We start from the raw sequence: 20,768 nt of genomic DNA on the forward strand, positions 1-20,768 counted from the left end.
TCATCACCACCTCAACAAACTTCCTTCAAACTATTCAGGCATTCAAACCAGAAAAGGATACAGGCTACTAGCCTTTCCTAACCCAGTGGTTTTTTGAATTTATTTTTATTATTTTTTTTTTTTTAACTAGAGTTGAATTACAGGACCAGAAAAATTCATAGCTATATACAAGGATGCACAAAATATGTTCAGTTTAACTACAGAAAGTATCCCACACTCCCAAACTTAAAATCGAGCATTGTTCTCCATGGGAAAAGGCTACTAGCCTAAGCTTTTTGAATGACTAAGGACAAGGCTCCCCAAAGTTAAGATTAAAATAATCTACAAAAGGTAATAAAGAGTAGGCTTGAGATTGACGGGTGCAAAAGAGTGTAACATATAGAAATGAGTTATAAGGTCATGGATTGACAGCTTTTGAAATTTGCTAAGGCTAAATTTCTATGACTTTTAGGGGATACTAAGAGAATAACGCTAAGCCTATGCTACTTAAAAACACTTAGAAATTGAGCCAGAACTTTCATTATCCCTAACTAACCATCCAATAGAAGTAGAAATTCATAAGATTGCATCATATACTAGTCATCATTAATAGAAGTGTGAGACTCAACAACATGTAAAGAATTCTTGTAAGTCCAAGACATGAGACCCAACTAATATTCTTTCATTTAAATTAATAAAAGGGGGCAACTAAACAAAAAAAAAACAAAAAAAATTAAAACGCAGAGAATTAGAAATAAAATGGAAAGGTAATGAAAGCTAGCAACATGTGAAATTAACTCCCCCCTTTTCAAATATATTCTTTGGGTTCTTCATTCATGTTAGTTCTCCCTGGTTTGAAAATGATGCTTCAGTATCGCGGCTGCTCAAGCAGACTTCCTAATGCTTTTCGCACAATTCAAAATTCCACAATCTGCTTTTAATTCTTTCTTGAAACAAAAAATTGCAGAAATTAATAATAAACTAAAACTTACCTAACTACCAACCAAATAACAAATAAAAACAACAATGTAAAACTTCAAACATTGCAAACTGGTAGGAAGGTAAAGTTGATTTGGAAATTAAAATACTTCCCCTTTTAGCACTCTTTTTGTTCTTCCTCTTTTTCTGCTTGCAAGCTCTCATTAGCATCAGAAGAATCCTCTTGGCCTGCGCTACTCCATGGGATAGGATTGTTATGGTAGTTGTTTAAACTCCGGCTTAAGTGCTTTCTTCTTTGATGGTTTCATGGCGCTGAACTTTCTTCTTTTAAGCTCCAGCGACTTCATTTCTTTCTGCTTGTCACCTCCCAAGTACATTACTTCATCAGGATTTTCTTCCTCAACGACATATTGTTCCAAGTTGGCTTCAGCCAGTTGCTCCATTAAATCCTTCTTTTGAAGCTCATCTGGCAGCATATCATCCAAGATACATATAACAAAGAATTATTCTAACATAGCGGGGTACTTTACTGCATCAAAAACAGAAAAATATTACCTCTTGGTCATGCACCCGCATCATTAGCTCATGGCCTTTTTGGACATCCACCAATGCTCTTCCTATTGTCAAGAAGAGTCTTCCTAAGATAATTGAATTTCCTTCTCAGCTTTATAGTCTAAAATTATAAAATCCGCAGGGAATATGAATCAATCCACTTGGACTAGCAAATCCTCAATCTTCCCTTCTAGGTATGTGATGGATCTATCCACAAGATGTAGAGTCAAAGTGGCAGTAGGTCTTGCTTCACCTATCCCTAACTTCTTATAGATAGATTAGGGCATGAGATAGATGCTTGCTCCCAAATCACAGAGTGCTTGCCCAACATTTTTACCACCAGTGGAAACTAGAATGGTGAAACTCCCTAGGTACTTCATCTTTTGAGGAAGCTTGCTAGTCAAAATCGTGCTACATTCCTTAGTTAATGTCACGGTTTCAAACTCATCCAACCTTCTTTTCTTTGTAAGGATATCTTTCCAGAACTTCGCATGGTTGGGCATTTGCTCTAGCACTTCAACTAGGGGAATGTTGATGTAAAGTTGTTTTAGAACATCCAAGAACTTCTGTTTTTCAAGCCCTCTGTTAAGCGATGCTCCAACATCGTCTTTGCTAGGATTTCCAACATGTTTTTTGTAGTCTCTAGAGTCTGATTTTCCTTCTGTAATCTTTGTAGCTAGGGAGGTGTAGGTTTGTACTCTGTTGGGGCTGCTCTAGCCTCTGATGCTCTAGTATCGCCTGTACCCATGTCCTTTCGAGCTTGATTCATATCTTTTAAAACTTCTTCCACTGATACTCCAACATCGACTATCATACTATTATCACCTGACAAGTCTTCTGATGCTCTTTTCATCAACTGTTCCATCTCAATTTCCCTTCTCGTTAAGTCTGTCACGATGATATCAGGGTGAGCTGAGGGTAACATTTTACCACTTAATGTTATGGCCTTGCAGCACTCCTTTCCGTTCCTTCCCAGATGCTCAGTGTCGCTTGGCAATGCCCTATATGACCTGTTTTTCAACTGCTGCAATCTACCCCATTTGGATTTCTTAATTTCTCAATGACGCTACCTGACTTTGGATTAGTGTGGCTTGATTTTGGATTGTAATTGTCTGGTTTTGTATAGTGGCATCATTCTTCGCTATATACTCCTTTATCAAGCTTTCTATTGAATTAGAGGAACTTGGTTCTATCTTTGTACCTTATTGTTGGTTTGATCTTTAAAAACCAGATGGGAAGTTTCCTTTTTGCTGAAACTAACTCATATTTTGTTGTGCTTAATTCCCTTTGCCTCCATCCTGGATTATAAGTATTATCGTAGGAGTTGTTTATGTTTTCATTAGGATTCCCTACATAAAACATTGAGGTTGGGTTTTCTAGACAGAAATTAAAATGACGTTCACCTTTACAATAAGAGCATGAAATAACATGTACATTACTGATAGTAGTGTTAGCAAGTGATGCCCAGCAACAGCCATGTTCGTCATCATGTTAGTCAAGTTGGAAATCTGGTCATTAATCGATGTCAATACATCATTTTCATGTGTCCCTTGCAAGTTTTTTTCAACTGATGCTATCGAATCTTTCCATTGATGGTTGTTAGATGAAATTCTATGAAGAATATCAAAGGCATCAACATACGCTTTAGATAACAAAGCCCCATTTGTCGATGCATCTACTACCAATCTTGTGGTCTCATTAAGTCCATTATAGTAAGTTTCAATCTGAATGCACCTAGACAAGTCATGATGTGGGCATCTCGGTATTAGCTCTTTAAATCTTTCACATGATTCACTCACTGTCTTCTCAGCTTTTTGTTGGAAATTATCAATATCACTCCTGAACTTTGCATTTTTGCTGGGAGGAGAGTACCTCATCAAAAATTTCTCAACTAAGTCATCCCAGGATGTAATGGATTCCGCAGGCAATGAATTTAACAATTTTCAAGTGTCATCCCTCAACGAAAGGGGGAATAACTTCAGCCGCAACACTTCCTTGAATACATCCTGGATCCAAATGAATCACTCACCTCCAAGAAGTACCTCAAATGGAGATGGGGTCTTTAGAAGCATGCCCGTGGAATTGCCCCTTAGTTCGGAACTTCTAAAACATGTTGGACTTCAATTCAAATTACTCTACTTTAATTTTTGTTATGCTAAAATGGATGGAAGCCATAAAATGTTTGAGCGGCGTACGCTCCATAGTGCTCTTTCTCTGTTGTCAGCCAATAGAACAACATTTAAAGAAGGAGATGCTGCTGCTCGAACAACTTCTTGTTCATTATTTCTTTCAACCTCCAAATTAGGAACCATAAGGTTCGAAACTCTATTTCGTTGATCCATCTGTCTTTCAACTTCTTGTTGTCTTATTTGTTGTTGTCTTCTTCGATAAAATGTTATTTCTATCTCGTTATCGAGCAAATACTCCAACCCTTACAAATCGTGCATTCACCTACCAATTTCACCAAGTGGGTGTTAAAGAGATCGTACTAGCACTGTTTTCTCAAGTAAAAATTTAAAGTGAAAAGTTGAATCAATCCCCAACAACGGCGCCAAAAAAGTTAACGATTTTAACAATCCTAGTGCAACTATACACCAATTGTGTAGCAAGTAATAAAAAGATTGTATCCACGGAGATTAAATAACTAAACGCTTCAATATTCACTCAAGAAATAAGAAAAACAAACGAGGAATATTTCAAATAGCACTACTTTGCAAATAAAATAAAGTACATTTAAATGAGATTAAAATAGAATTAAAACACGCAATCCCTCAACACAAGGCACAAGAACATAGAAAAGAGAAAACTAAAACTCAAATGTAAAACCAGGGGGTTGTGTCCCTATTACTAAGATGTTACTAACCGATGCTCCAGCAACAAAGTTGCTAAACTACTGGCCAAACAATCATTGCATCTTCTTAGATTGCCTAGATTTTGACGCTAATCCAAAGTCCATTTGAACCAACGATATATCAGAACAATTTTTAACCATATTAGGTGAGTCTTATCCTTAAGTACCCACGCTCTATGCTCAAAGATAGATCTAATACAAGTTAAAGTCACCCTCTCCATATTATAATCCCCCGAAAGCTAATAAAGCGCTCATTGAACATGGTGATCAAGCACATTGAACATACAAAATACAAAACAAGCTTTAACCAAGTAGAAACAACTTTGTAAACTAGAAAAACAGTGTTTACAGCAACGGTCCACAACCCCCTTAGTATATTTAGCTACTTAAAGTCATAACAAGGTAGGGGAAGAAGAAAATACAAAATCCATGAACTAAAGAATACGAAAAGAGAAGGAAAGGACGAAAATCAGTAAAATTTTCATAGCACCTTCTCCTTAAGGTTTCCCTCCAAGATCATAATCTTCTCTCTTTTTATATCTTATTGCTTTAGGGTTGATGAAGAATAATGAAGGTAGTCATCCTTTGAAGCTTTTATACCTCTGCTAAAATTTACGGCAACAATTTCGGGGGTAAAATGAGCCTATAAGCAGGAATAGCTCAAATTAATTTACTGCGATAATTTATTAAGTAAAAGCCTGCTGTCGCTTTCGACTTTTTCCAGATTTTGCTCCAATGCTCCAACATCACCTTTGCTAACACAAAACATTCAAAATGAGGCTTTTCATAGTATTCAACAACATACAACACTAATGAAATTCTCTTTTGAATGATCCTATATTAGGCCTAAAATATTCATGATTAGGGCTAACTTGTTCATTTTCTTAAATACCCAAGACATTTTTCTCTTAAAATAACTCTCTTATGGAGAGCTATCAACTTCCAGTAAACTGAAGAATCACCCAAGAAAATACAAAAAATCAGTAATCAAAGCAACGCGTATTTAAACATCCATAGACATGACTCATCTACAGTGCAACTCTTGGTTTATAGTGATGTTATCTTGAGTTAATTGTAAATTTTGTTAATTAAAAAGTTTAGTTAATCAATTTTTGACCATTGATCTCAAAGTTGTAGGTTCATAAGGTCCCCTTGCTACTGAAGCAAACACTTGGTGGGGACAAAATTAAGGTTGATTATTTAATTTATTTATTTTGACTTTTAATAATAAATATGATTTATTATTAATTTAAGAGTTTTTGTCTACATTGAGTCAAATTATACTCAATATTTCATAAATTGCTATTATATTAAATATTTACGAATCTAGATTTTCGGATTTAAATTATAATGTTTTGTTCTCAAATTGCTCTTAATTAATACTAATTTATTTAATGGGATTTACTTTGTATTTTAATAATTATATTTGATGGGATTCAAATCTTACCATATTTGGTGGACACCTATTTTAAATATCAATATCTTTTCAAAATTTTCTAAAATAACTTCCAATCAATAATAATCTCTAAATCCTTCCATTTATAACAAAAATTCCTCAATTCTCTATTTTTCTCCTTGTCGGAAACTGACATTATATTTACTTTTTTTACAACGTCTTTTCTTTTTCCGACGGCTTTTTTCTGGTGCCTTTTTTTAATAGTATGATAAACATATACGTTTTCAAAAAAAAAATTCATATTTATTTTATTCCTCTAATTATTTTTTTTCCCGACATGTTTTATTTTTCTGCTACGTCTTTTTTTTTCCTTCAATAATATGATAAACATATACTTCTCGAAAATGTTATATAATATATACTAGATTATGTAACAATGAACATTATCTAATATATGCTTCACTTTAATTTTCTAATATACAGTATAATAAACATATACTCCTTCATTTTTCGTTGTTATATATAGGGGTTAGCAAAAGACTCCAAAAACCGATCTGATTGAACCGACGTCTGTCGGTCGGTTTGATTAAGGATTCGATCGGATTCAATTTTGTAAATTTTTTGGTCAGTTGATTTGGTAGGAAAAGTGATTGTCGATCGAAACGACTGATATTTATTTTATATATTAAAAAAGACAGACTGCATTTAATGTAGTCTGTCATGCGTGTTGCTGCTACCGTAGCCTTGAAAACCAGAGTTTTCAAGGTACTTTTAATTTAACTTTTATATATATATATATATTTATCTTTATACAAAATTTTCCTCCCCTCTTATTCCCTAATCTTTTCTTCTCCTATCATTGTTCTCATCAATCACCTCACACTCTCACACCACACACCACCCATCCTTCTTTTTCTTCCTCATCTTCTTCTTTCAATCTTTCAAATTTTACAAAATCCTTCCTCATCTTCTTCTTTCAATCTTTCAAATTTTACAAAATCCTGCCTAATGCCCATGTCTCCCCCAATATTTTTCTACTTCGTTTCGCACAGAAGTCGGAGCACACCTGCATCTTCACCAAAAAAAATGTTACAAAAACCGACGAACTGACTAGTTGGTAGGTCGGTGCAAGCTAGAATAATGGAGGAAGTCGGTTTCCATAGGTCGGTTTTCGACGTCAGGGTTAGCCACCCCGATGTTCACCCCTAGTTCTATACTAAACTAGAAGGTTATAAATATATACTTTTTTTATCGAATTTACAATATGATAATATACACTCCCAATGTGTTATATAATATATCCTAGTATATACATAATCTTATAATATATGGTGGTATATACATCACTGGTCTCCCTTTATCTGCCTTCTTCTTAACACAACTTCCCTCCTTCAGCAAAGAATGACTATCACTCACCGCAGCTAGATAAAAAGTCATGTTTCAAATTCGAGTTCGTGTCGTCATTCACGAAAGGTTGTCTCATAACCAGGATGTTGTTGCGATGAGGGGAAACTATAGGTGTTCACGGGTTGGGTTGGGTCGGGTTAGACATGTTTTTGGGACCAACCAAAAAATTATGGTTAATTAGCTAATCTACCAGATGAAACGGAAACTTATAGCCAACCACACTCAACCCTATACTTTCTGGTTGGGTCAGGTTAGGTCACCAGGTCGGTGATGCATAACAGATATGACGCGGACAGCAGCTAACACTGATGAAAAGTAGCATATCTAGCAGTGGATAGTAGCGAACAACGATGACTAGCAACAGATTTGGCGTCGGGCAGCAGCAAACGTTGAAGAATAGCATCAAATCTGGCGGAGGACAGCAACGAACGATGATAACAACAACAGATCTAGCAATCGACAACAGCAAATGGTGACAGCTAATCTTAACGACAAATAGCAAATGGAGAGAGGTGAGTAAAAGATGAGAGAAGGGAGAGTGAGAGGTGAGAGATGAGAGATGAGAGATGAGAGATGGGAGATGGGAGAGGGTGAGCGAGGGGGAGAAGGAGGGGAGAGAGACAAAAATTTCTAACCCAACCCAACCTTGTTCGTGTTGCTCAGATCACCTATTTTTTGAACACCCCTAGGGGAAACAATTAATCATTGGCTCTAACACTGTTAGTCAATAGATTGTTATCTCATAGGATGACCAGGTAATTCGAATCTTAATCCTGCGAGTTATGGAAACCTGCCTATAAGTGATCATCCTTTGATTTGTATGGGTGAAAGTGGCCCGGGTTGCCGACTCAATAATCCTACAATTTTGGGCACGAGACCGAATGAGGGTTGGGAACATAACTACGTAAGATGGAAATTCACTCCCTCTCGACTTTAGAGAAGTAGATGAGTGTTCCCTTTCATGCTGACTCTAGAACTTGAACAAGGGGCTCCACCCTTTCACTGGCCTGATAGGGACTTTTAGTTATTGGTTGGACCATAACTAGGTTGTTCATTAGAGGAGCAATGGTATTTAAGGAGCAAGATGTAACTCGAGGATAAAACGGTAATTTGACCCAGCTAGAGGTACTAGCACTCGTGAAGGATTGACTTGTTGTTACTGATCGTACATTCGTGGACACGAAAATATTCTACAGTGAGAATAGTGGATTTGCGGGTTATAGTGGAGTGACCCACATTTAACGAATGTTTATTAACTCGGTTAATGAGTTTGACTAATTAATCTCATATCGTTGGAGCTTCTGATCTGTAGGTCTATTAGATCCCCTTATTAGCTCACAATGGGTAAAACGAGCATCAAGATTTTGAGCGAATTTGAAAGGTTCAAATTATATATCAGGGAATGTCTATAATGTATATGATGATACATTATATATAGTTTATTTTTAATAAAGATTCAATACTTAAACTATATGTTATGAGCAAAATATTTGAATAGGATTTAAATAATTAATATGAATTGGATTCATATTAAAACTAAAGGTTCTACCAGAGAGATGCATTTGAATATGATTCAAATATATGGTTTAAATTAAATATGTACTATTTAATTAAAAGTTAAATAATTAATTGTCAATTATTTATCTATTTAATTAATATTTGGATTTAAATTAGTTAATTATTAATTATTAATTAACTTACTTAATTGTTAATTGATTTAATTAATTTGTTTATTATTAATTAAATAAAAGAAGAAAATAGCCTTGGTATTTCCCCTAGATTCAGGAGAAGATATCCTATATCCCAAAAATGATAAGATATCCTAATGGTCATCGGATTTTCCCTCCCTATAAATATAACTGTAAGCTGAACCCTTTACAGAGGGGCTAAAGGCTTAAAAAAATCTCTCAACTCTCTTACTCTCTCAATCCCTTGCAATTGGTTCCCACAATCCGGATTCTCGATCGAGAGACATAGCGAGGAAGATCAAGTAGTGATGTCTCATTGGGATTATACGAAGAAGAGTCTTCAAAGATAAAATCCAACATCCTTCCCTATTTTATATTTTTATGTGTTTTAAATTTCAAAAGAATTTCAAGAACACGTTCTACTGTGTTCGCTCCGGGATTCACATCCCCTTCAATTGGTATCAGAGCGCGATTTTTCGTTCTGAATTTTTTGTTGAAATTTTGCACAGAATATGATTTTCTTCTGCAATTTGATGTTTAAGGTTTGTGGATTTGCAATTGGATGTTTGTTGGTTTTGGTATTTAGATTTACAAATCATTGTGTAAGTTAGTGTCGTACCTGCTGGATGAATTCTGGCATTTTTTGCCACGATTTAGCAGAATTTTCAATGTTGAAGGAGAAGACCCGAGGCTGTGTTCGTAAATCTGAAAAAAAAAAAAATTCACTTCGGAACGTTAGCTCAAATACACAAGGATTGCTTAAATAGACACAATGTTGGGACATTTCCTAGAGTATCTAGTGTTGCTCTATTAAAGCAGAGGTCTTAAGTTTGAATAGTAACAATTAAATTTTTTTGTTTTTATTTTTTTTTTCGTTTTTCTTATATTAAATTAATATAATCATAATTATATTAATTTAATCATAATTATATTAATTTAATCATAATTATATTAATTTAATCATAATTATATTAATTTAATATGCTTTTAGAATGCCAAAACGAAGTCTAATTTGTTGTTTATTTAATTATTATGTGTTATGAATGTATGTTTAATTAAATGTATGATGCATAAAGTATGTCATTTAGATTAAAATCTCACCATAGATTAAAGCAAGATCATGCATTGTATTAAAATAAGAGTTATATGAAGCATGTTCTATTTTTCTTGTAATTAACATAATTGTTATGTTAATTAATGGAACAATAAGTTGCATTGCGCATGAAATTTCTTTAGTAAATATAATTGTTATATTTTTATGAATGTCATTTGATGCATGCCTATAAGTTTAATTATATGTATAATTGTTATATGTATATTTAAAGTTTAGTATTGCATGTTTACGGTTAATTAATTTGTTTTAAAAAGGGTTTTAAAATTTGCGAGATCCAGGTCATAGTTTGTATCAATTAATTAATTAAACCATACGTTAAAGTTTTTTTCCCTAATAAGATTAGAGTTTTTTCTTAAAAAAAAAAAAAAAAACTTAATTATAAAATATTGCTTATAAGGGAACCCTGTCCTAGCAAGGTTCTGTCTAGGTTGAGGTACTTAAGTTGACCGTAAGGAAACACCTCTACTTGAGAATCGACTTGGAGATTTAACTAGTCACTATTTTATATGCATACAATAATGTCATTAATTTATTAAAATGTTTAATAAACTAAAACATTAGTGTATAACTACCAATATAAATAGTTATATTGAGCCGACTAAAAATTCACTTACTTAATTTCACTTAGCTGGAATTTATATAAGTAATATACCCTAGTCTTAGAATACTAAGTGGGAGAAAAAGAGAATATGTAATACTCTACGTATATTTTTTATATACAAGGTATATGTGACATATATTGTTTCTCACGTTTATCCTTAAAGTTCACACTGTGAGTTCCATGCTCGGCCTCGTGTCGTCTCGGGCGCAGCCTCCCTACGAAAGGTGTTTTCATGGTTCAATATTGAGGTGAATGGAGATAGTATTCATAGTAAGTGGGAGAAAAACGTGTGACAACACATCCTATGGTCTCTACCATTAGTGTGCATCGTGAGATTTCATACATGACGTGCGTGTCGTCCTAGAGCGATCATCCCTCCAGAGGTCCATTGTATGGAATCGAAACAAAGGCAAACTCCAGAAATGGATAACGCTTTCTTACATTTTGCTCCAATATTGTCCTTCCCTACAGCGGGATTATTGGGGCAGACCTTCGAGGTCTGAAAATGGTGGGTCACACTTACGAGTAATTGTTAAGCTAGTTAGCAATTTCCTGACCAAATAAACAGTGACTAATGATTATAGGAATAAGAGTTATTTAGCAATTTTCTGACCTAATAAACGGTGACTAATGATTATAGGAATAAGAGTTATTCTGGTGTAAGATTTAGTTGAGAACGTCTCAATTCAGTGAAGGAATAGTTATCTGCCATATGGTAGTTGTTGCTCTAAGTCACTGAAGCGTCGTTGCAAAATAATTTTGTTACAGTGCTTGATTACTTTTGCTAAAATATAATTGGTTTAAAGAGTTTTTGCAAAGTTTTAGATAATGTGTACATCTATCCAGGAACATGTTCTAGATATGATGGTCCGCTTCAACGTGGCGGAGATGAATGACGTTGTCATCAATGAGTCCAATCAAGTCAGATTTATTTTGGAGTCTCTTATGAAGAGCTTCCTTTAGTTTCGTAGCAATGTTGCAATGAATAAACTGGAATACAACCTCACCACACTCCTCAACGAGCTTCAGACTTAAAAATTCTAAAAAACAAGGGACCTGAAGGGGAGGCAAATGTTGTCACCTCTAAAAAAAACTTCAACCTCTGGGACTAAACTTGGACCTTCTTCTTCGGGTTTGAAGAACTTCAAAAAGAAGAAGGGTGGATAGGGGAATAAAAATGTTTCCACTACGATGTTAACAGGCATTGGAAAAGGAACTGACCGAAGTACTTGGCCAAGAAAAAGAAAGCAAAAGAAGGTAAATTCGATTTACTCGTTCAATAAACATGTTTGGTGGAGAATGATGATTCTGCCTAGATAATTGAATCGGGAGCCACTAATCACGTTACTCTTCTTTATAGGGAATTAGTTCCTGAAGGCAGCTGGAAGCCGGAGAGATGTCTCTCAGAGTTGGAACCGAGGAGATCGTCTCTGTTGTTGCAGTGGGCAGCGTCAAGTTATTTTTCAGCAAGCCTAGATACATGTTATTAGATAATGTGTACATTGTCCCTCAAATGAAGAGAAATTTAATTTTTTTTGCTGGCTTACTTGAACAATCTATGTCGATCTCTTTTCTTTTTAATGAAGCATTTATTATAAGAAAAGGTGTTGAAATTTTTACATCAAAATTAGAATATAACTTATACGTACTAAGACAAATTTTAACTAAAACAATTCTAAACACTGAATTGTTTAAAACTGCAACAACTTAGTCAAAAGGGACAAAAAAAAAATTCCTAAAGAAAATGCCCATCTTTGGCACCTCAAATTTGACCACATTAATCTCAACATGATTGAAAAACTGGTTAACAGTGGTCTCCTAAGTGAGTTAGACGACAACTCTTTACCAGTATGTGAATCATGCCTTGAGGTAAAATGACTAAAAGGCCTTTTACAACAAAGGGTTATAGAGCCAAAGAACCCTTAGAACTTGTACATTCTGACCTTTGCCTTTAACTTCGAACGGTCCCTCCCAACTTGGGTCAAGAGTGTCCACGTGTCTCTGAATCTTCCTTAAGACCAAATGTCCGACTTGAAAACTTCAAGGTCGAACTCAGGCGTTGTAATGTCTGGCCATTCTGTTTTGATACTCTGCCAAACGTAGCTGAGCCATTTCCCTATTTCCTTCTAATAAGTCAAGGTTGAGGAGCAGTTCTTCCTCGTTTCTTACTGGGTCGTACTGCTCTACCCTGTCTGTTGGCATGCCGATCTCAACTGGAACAACAGCTTCAGAGCCAAAAGCTAGTGAGAACGGAGTTTCACCAGTTGATTCTCTTGGGGTAGCCAGATATGACCATAGCACCTCAGGTAGCTCCTCGGCCCATCTTCCCTTTCTGGAATCCAATCTCAGCTTGAGTCCACGCTTTATGATTTTGTTTATTGTTTCAACTTGCCCATTAGCTTTTGGATGGGCAGGGGACGAACTGAGGTGGCTTATGCTCAACTTCTTGCAAAAGTCCTTGAACTTTACGTTATCGGACTGTTTCCCATTGTCTGTCACGATGGCGTCGGTATACCGAAGCGGCATACGATGCTTGTCAATATGAACGATGTGACCTTGGACTCTGTGATGTGGGTGAGCGCCTCGGCCTCGGCCCACTTTGTGAAATAATCCACAGCGACAACAACGAATTTGGTTTGTCCTTTGCTTAGGGGAAAAAGGACCTATGATGTCCACTCCCCATTGTGTGAATGGCCATGGGGCCGAGATGGGGGTGAGCAGTTCGGGAGGCTGATGAATAATGTTTGCGAAGCGCTGGTAGTTGTCGCAAGTCTTGACAAACTGCTTGGCATCTTGATCAACGGTGGGCCAATAATACCGTTGTCGAACTACGTTGGCTAATAATGACCTAGCTCCCAAATGGTTACCACACACTCCCTCATGAATTTCTTTGAGAATGTAATTCCCTTCTTCAGGAGTTACACACTTGAGGAGAGGCAGGGAGAAGCCTCGCCGGTACAATGCTCCATCTTGGAGTACAAACCGAGCTGCTCTTCGTGCCATCTTCTTATGTTCTTTTGAGTCTTGTGGTGGGTTTCCTTTAATGAACTCCACAATTGGATCCATCCATGCGGGTGTTGGTGTGTATCCATCATGTCTGGTTCCAGTATCGACGGGTTATCCAAGATTTCGACCGGGACCGATCTCGCTAGATCGGTCTCGTACGCTGGTGCCAATTTAGCTAAGGCATTTGTGTTGGAATTTTCTGATCTTGGAACTTGATTCACCTCGTAAGTTTTGAACTAGGCGAGGTGCGATCTGACTTTACTTAAGTATTTCTCCATTCGGGAGTCTTTTGTTTGATACTCCTCCTTGATCTGATTTACCACCAATTGGGAGTCACTGAAGACTTTGATGTGGGTGGCCCCCAATCCTTTGGCAACGAGGAGTCCTGCCAGAAGCGCTTCATACTCGGCCTCGTTTTTTGAAGTTTGGAAGTTGAAACGTAGGGCATACTCGAATCATCTGGTGCAAGCAAGAGGATTCCTGCTCCACACCCTCTCTCGTTGGAAGATCCATCTACATAGATCATCCACGGGAGATCGAATTCGGAGAACAGAGATGGTGGAGTGAGCTCCGCGATGAAGTCTGCAACTACTTGCCCCTTCAACGCAGTTCTAGGCTCGAACCGAATATCGTACTCGCTCAACTCCATTGCCCATTTCATCAAGCGTCCTGACGTTTCTGGCTTGTGGAAGATGTTTTTCAAGGGCAAATTAGTAAGCAACACAATGGGGTGTGCTTGGAAATACGGCCTAAGTCTTCGGGCCGAGGTGACCAAAGCGAGGGCCAGCTTTTCCATTTGTGGATACCTGGTTTCGGCCTCGGTCATGGCCTTACTCGTGCAATAAACTGGACTTTGGCGTACTCCTTCCTGTTTGATTAGGGCCGAGCTAACGGCACTATCGGATACCGCCATATACAAGTGGAGCTTGTCTCCCGACAGAGGCTTGGCGAGCGGTGCCGAGCAGAGATAGGTCTTCAATTGATCCAGGGCTTGCTCGCACTCAGTCGTCCATTCAAATGGTCCCTTCTTTCTCAAGACTTTGAAGAAAGAAAGGCATTTATCAGTTGATCTCGAGACGAATCTATTTAGGGCTGCAATCCTTCCATTGAGGCATTGAAGCTGCTTAAGAGTTTTTGGTGCTTCCATCTCGAGCACGGTCTTTATCTTCTCTGGGTTAGCTTCGATCCCACAGTTGTTTACCATGAAGCCAAGGAACTTACCCGAGGAGACTCCAAAGGCACACTTAGCTGGATTAAGCTTCATTTGATATTTCCGTAGAACTTCAAAGGCTTCGGTCAGATTGGAAAGATGCGACTTTGACTGCTTGCTCTTGACAAGCATGTCGTCCACATACACTTCCATGTTCCAACCGATCTGCTTGGCGAACATCTTATTCACCATTCTTTGGTAGGTCGCACCTGCGTTCTTTAGGCCGAATGGCATAACCTTATAGCAGTACAGATCTTGGTCTGTTATGAACGTAGTATGATCTTGATCTGGCACATGCATTTTAATTTGATTGTATCCGGAGTAGGCATCCATGAAGGTGAACAGCTCGTGCCCCGCAGTTGCATCTATGAGCTGGTCGATCCTCGGCAGTGGGAAGCAATCTTTTGGGCATGTCTTATTTAAATTTGTAAAATCTACGCACATTCTCCACTTCCCGTTAGATTTTTAACTAATACAACATTAGAGAGCCACTCAGGATACAAAATTTCTCTTATATATTCAACTTTCAAAAGATTGTTTACTTCCTCAACAATGACATCACTCCTCTCCTTATTTACAGGTCTTCTCTTTTGCTTTACAGGTCGGAATGATGGGTCTATGTTGAGGCGATGCACCATGATCTTTGGGTCTATGTCAGGCATGTCCTCATGGGACCATGCGAAAACATCCGAGTTGGACCTGAAGAAGTTGATCAGCTCTTCCCTATCAGTGGCCCCCAGCTTGGTTCCTATGCTTACTTGTTTTCAGGACTAAGTAAAGGAACAAGCTCGAGCTCCTCTGTTGGTACAGAGAACTCCCTCTTGCCTTCTCTGGGTAGGTCGGCCTCTGACTCTTGCTTTTCGGCCAATTTGGCTTGTTTTTCAAGGGCGCATATCGATGACCCCTTGAGCCCAGAGGCATAACACTCCCTTGACATCTTCTGCTCTCCTCGGATTGTGCCCACTCCATTGGGAGTCGAGTACTTCAAAACTTGGTGAAGCGTTGAGGGAACAGCCTAGACTAAGTGGATGACAGGTCTCCCATGTTGGGTTTTATGTCCTAAAACTCATAGTTTGAAAATGACAGATATACTTTTATCATTCAATAAAGTTGTTATTGAAGGTTTTAATCAATAAGTAGTTATTGCTCCAATAAAATGTTCTTACTATATCTAAATCCAATAAAATAAAGGATCCTAAACTGTTACCTGAGACTCAAACTCTATGTAAGAGACATAAATATGGATCAAGTTTGAGTTAACAGTCTAAATGGTCTATAGTATAGGAATAAGGTTGGGTGCCTTATTCTGGGGACACTATGGATGCGGCCCACTTTGTAGCTAGTACAAACGATGTGATCCTAATTCGTTCATGTGAAGACATGCGAGTGGGGGTGTCCTGTGCAAAGAGTTTGCATAAGACCGGACCATGAGATAGTCACTTTTACTTTATAACACCGTTTACTGTTTGAAACTGACTATCTCAACTTTGATGGCCTAGGTAACTCGATCTTAATCCTGAGCTAACTATGAACTTCTGTTTACTCGGGATTATCCTTAGATCTGCATGGGTGAGAGCAGCTCAACAGCGCTGGCTCAATAAGCCTCCCATTTCAAGGGTAAGACCCGGTAGATAACTAGGGACATAGGGTGCAAGAAGGAATTCACTTCTACCCAATTTTGGGATAGTAGAGAGGTTGTTCTCTTAAGGGCTGAATTCAGGTCTTGAACAATTGGCGCCACCCTCATCAAAAGGTTTGAGAGGATTTTTTGATTTGATAGTTGGACTACAAATCATTGTTCATCAGAGGATTAGTGGGACTTAAGGAACAAGAGGTAATTACAGGGGTAAAGTGGTATTTTGACCCAGCTGTAATTACGAACAACCTGTGAAGGGTCGACTTACCGATCATGGTTATATCAAATGGACATAATATATCTACAGTGAGGAGAGTGCAGCTACGAGCTTTAGTGGAGTGACCGCGTAGTTAACTATTGTTGGTTAACTAGGTTAAATAGTTTAACCGGTTAATCTCGGATCGTTGGAGCTCATGATCTGTAGGTCCATAAGGTCCCCTAGCTAGCTCATATAGGAATAAACTTGGAATAATTTGAAGGAATAATTCAAATCGTACGAATTAGGTTAATCATATGAGATATGGTTAATCTTGGCCGGACTTCTTTTGGTCGATCTTCTTCTCTGATTGGCCAGTCTTCGTCCGAAGAAGCTCTTACCCATCAATAACTTTTTTCGCCTTTTGCAAGACCTCGGCGAAAGTAGCTGGAGCCTCCTCTCCAAGTTTCACAGTAAGGGTCTCATCGGCCAAGCCGGTGAGAAAGTAACACATGGCCAAGTCATCGGAGCAGTGCACGACCTTCAGCTGCTCCTTCTGGAACCTTGTGACGTACTCTCTAAGCGTCTCACCCTCCTTCTGTCTGATGGTGGCGAGGTGAGTCGCTGTTTCTGTCATAGTGCCGAGAAGAGAATTGACTAATAAATTCTTTCCTCAGCTGTGAATAGGTCGAGATCGACCTAGCCGGCAATCTTCTATACCACAAGCGCGCGCTGCCAGTAAGCGCGATCTGGAAGGCGCGACACTTTATGGCGTTTGTTGCCGCTTGAAAATCCATGAGGCCTTCAAAGACCTCAACATAATCTTTTGGGTCCTTAGATCCATCATACGGCTTCATAGTGGGAGTTTTTAGCTGTGGAGGGATTGGAGCCTCCAAGATGTCCGAGGTGAATGGTGATTCTCCCAAGTTGCCATCATCAAATACGCTCTCTTTCACCTTGCACCTTGCCTTTAAGGCTTCAACTTGAGCATCAAATTTGCTCTTGAGCTGGTCGAACTCTTCCCTCGTAATAATTCCCTCAGGAACTATTGGGTTATAAGAGGATTCGGCCTGCTGGTTGGAGTTCTTGTGCGAGCATGTTGGTGTTCGTCCTCCTCGGTGGGACGAGCTTCTCTTTCTGTTAAGATGGTCACGAAGATCGTTCTTCTGGCGACTGTACTCCACATTTTCATCGCCTCTAGGGTACTCTTCGTTGATTGGGTTGAGGTGAAGATCCTCTTGCTTGTGCACTTCTTCGTGCACCACTTGGTCTTCTAATCGAGACCTGACACCAAAAGCCTGCACCATTTCATTATACATCTCTTCCATGGTGCGCATCTGGGTGTGCATTGCCTCCATTTCTTTATGGAGGACATCAAAATTCTCCTTAGTAGGAGCTAGAGATGGAGCTCGAGTGGTTCTCCTGGAGGCACCACCTCGGCCACGATTGGCCTTAGTCGGTTTATGATGTGCTGGTGGCAGAACAGGTGTGGTGATGCGTGCCGACCTGCGGAGCTGTTCGGTCCCTAGGCCTTCCTGAACTTGATCCTCTGCCACTTCCGCCTCGACCTCTCTCTAGAGGCCATCGTTAGCAGCCAGAGCTCTTCGATCTGCTCTGTTGGTTGAGTTTGCTGGTTGAACCATCTTTGTTTATGTTTCTTAGATCGGGATGACTTAAATTGTCCTTTCCCACAGACGGCGCCAAATGTTTATGCAAAAATTTGCACAACGGTGTTTACGAACCTAGCTCGAACCCGGTCTCCGGCTCGACCTGAACCGTGGAGTGAAACTGCACAAGAGGGCAAACTCTCCGACGATCAAGTCAGTATAGGTCGGACTCAATATTAAGTTCGAGGTGAGATTCGATACTTGAGCGTGAGATGAGACCCTCTATTTATAGGTAGTGGGTCCGACAGCACTTACGACCGGCGATTATCCCTGTCTTTTGTCATGTCGAACCTGTCGGGGTTGAGCAGATCGAACCCATTCAGATCGAACCCTGGCCTTTACACTCAGCCTTGCATATGGACAAATTGGGTCTCCTCGGCAAGTTCGAAGTGGACATGGAATATTCTTTTATTTCTAAACACCACTGAACGTCCTCCACGTGTCCACGATATTTTTATCCTCAAACAATTCTCATTGTTAATTTTATATTATTGTTTCTTGTAACATGATATTTGATTGATTTAATTTTCTAACATACTTATCTATATTATACACATAATCTTTGACAAATGTGTATATATTATGTCAATTTCATTGTGATATTGTTTGGTGGAGATTTTTACATTTTTTATCTGTTAATGATGAATAAACCATCACTCAACCCAATGGTTTAAGTTGATGGATTCAGTAAATTTAATTCATTTATAAGTATCTCAATATTATCAAAGATTTTTAACTTAATTTTCCAAAAGGAAGCTTCCTGACGATAGAACCTTGAAATATTTGGGAGCGTGATATTCTTAGATTCTTGAGGGAAAAATCAATATCTCGTAGACTAAGATTTGAATTTTAGTATGTTTCCTAGAATTGTGTATTTTCTAGTCTTACTTCATTTATCTCCATGTTTGGTTTGAAAAAGTAATTAAAATATTATTATAAAATTGTTTGCATCTTTGCCGTAACAAAAATTATCTTAAGCAAATAAATATCTTTTCTTCAAAAAAGAATTTCTCTTGCAAAGAAATTTTAAAAACTAAGTCTTTTAGGAAAAATTACATTTCTATAGAAAGACATTTTATCACAAGCAAAAAGTTTAAATTTTTAGAAGGCAAATTTAACCGACCAAACCTTTTTCTTTAATATTTAAAAGAAAATCATATGACAGAAATGAGAATTCAGGAGGCTAGGTAGGAATCTATTTTGGGACCGCAAATTAAATTCAAATAATTAAATTTTTTTAATGGCTCTAAATCACTCATACTTAGGGCTCATTATTTACATATCAATAAAACATGAAAAATTTGAAAATAGAAACAAAATTTTATTTTTTGAAAGACATTTTTTTAAAAATAATATGAGAAAACAAAATATCGTTAACAAGTTTTGTGAGGTGCTAATACCTTCCCATACGCAAAAGACCCTCGACTCATATCTTTTTATGTCTATCAACTTATCCATACATTTGGGTTGCAAGTCACACCCTATAAATAAAGACGGGTGGTGACTCTATTTTTCTCCTCTCGAGAATAAAGTCGGTCGTTTTGTATCGCAAACCTGTAGTGACGACCGTTAAAATCAAAAACCCCCATGCAAAGTTTCTTTTTTAAATATAAATTTGAGAATGAGAGTTTGAGCACACGACCTTTTGATCGATCATACTTGTCTTAATCAGTTGAGCTAAGCTCATGTTGACATTTAACTATTTATATTAATTTAGTTGCTTTTTTCTTTTTAAGTACCAGTGGTCATTTATCAAGATGCATGGTCATTTATCAAGATGCATTCAATCTCCCTTTGGATCTAACCAAGATGCATTCAATTATATTGAGCTACGTTTGCTTCAAAAAAAAACAATCGATCAATCAGTATAATATATATTACTTATTTACTTTAAAATAACCTAATACAAAATTTTAGATTAATATGGGGTCATTGAACATGAAAACTTCTTTGTTTTTTTAATCTAAAACCCACAATTATTTTATTAAAACCATTTAATTTCAATTATTTTATTAAAACCATTTAATTTCTATGCACAAATCTAAAACACAAATACAAATGATTCTACTAAAATAAGATAACAACAATCATCTTAAGATATTAAAAGCTTATTTAGTAACGTTTTCGTTTCTTGTTCCTATTTCGTTCTTTTTTTAATAAAGAAAAATTGAATTCTAGGACCCTAACATTCATGGATGCAATAATGATTGTTGTTGTTTGTGACTCAAGTACATTACTCCGTTCTTTGGGTGGGCTTATTTGTGTAAAGCCAAATGTGGCTGGGTTTAATTGTGAGTGAAGCCATGTGTAGTTTTAACTACTTTTAAAACCCTTGTTTTTGTACGGTGAGGTGAGATTGATAACAAAGAGGAGCAGAATTTTGTTGCACAATTTGGGGACAGCAGTCGAAGGTGAGAGGAATAATTTTGGGATTTTGCAAGCTTCTCTTTGAAGCGTTCGGAACAAGGAGTTTAAAAGTTGGTTTCTTTCTCCTTGTATTTTTCGTACCGTTATCTTCATCTTCTT

The 20,768-nt window shown here is 37.5% G+C and overlaps 1 protein-coding gene and 1 non-coding gene across 2 annotated transcripts; one reads left to right on the forward strand and one right to left on the reverse strand.

The window, feature by feature from the left end:
* Positions 1-1,172: 1,172 nt before the first annotated feature.
* On the reverse strand, positions 1,173-3,347 carry LOC148207825 (uncharacterized). Its single transcript, XM_088118262.1, has 4 exons — positions 2,874-3,347; positions 2,169-2,494; positions 1,784-2,082; positions 1,173-1,384 (listed from the first exon to the last, which is right to left on the reverse strand). The coding sequence occupies exons 1-4, from the start codon at positions 3,345-3,347 to the stop codon at positions 1,173-1,175; spliced, it is 1,311 nt and encodes a 436-aa protein (XP_087974388.1).
* On the forward strand, positions 3,211-3,317 carry LOC148207826 (small nucleolar RNA R71). Its single transcript, XR_015787631.1, has one exon. It is a non-coding gene; the product is annotated as a small nucleolar RNA R71 (small nucleolar RNA).
* Positions 3,348-20,768: the final 17,421 nt, after the last annotated feature.

Source organism: Momordica charantia, unplaced genomic scaffold (assembly GCF_013281855.1).
Source record: "Momordica charantia cultivar OHB3-1 unplaced genomic scaffold, Mcharantia_2.0 BLBB01000057.1, whole genome shotgun sequence".
NCBI lineage: Eukaryota > Viridiplantae > Streptophyta > Magnoliopsida > Cucurbitales > Cucurbitaceae > Momordica > Momordica charantia.

Excerpts from the sequence above, each read along its gene's own strand:
- LOC148207825 (XM_088118262.1), bottom strand. The coding sequence starts at position 3,347 with ATGAGGTACTCTCCTCCCAGCAAAAATGCAAAGTTCAGGAGTGATATT. Across the intron at positions 2,083-2,168 it reads GCTAGAGCAGCCCCAACAGA|CAAAGACGATGTTGGAGCAT; the intron begins GTACAAACCTAC and ends TGGAAATCCTAG. Across the intron at positions 1,385-1,783 it reads AAATGTTGGGCAAGCACTCT|ATGAGCTTCAAAAGAAGGAT; the intron begins GTGATTTGGGAG and ends ATATGCTGCCAG.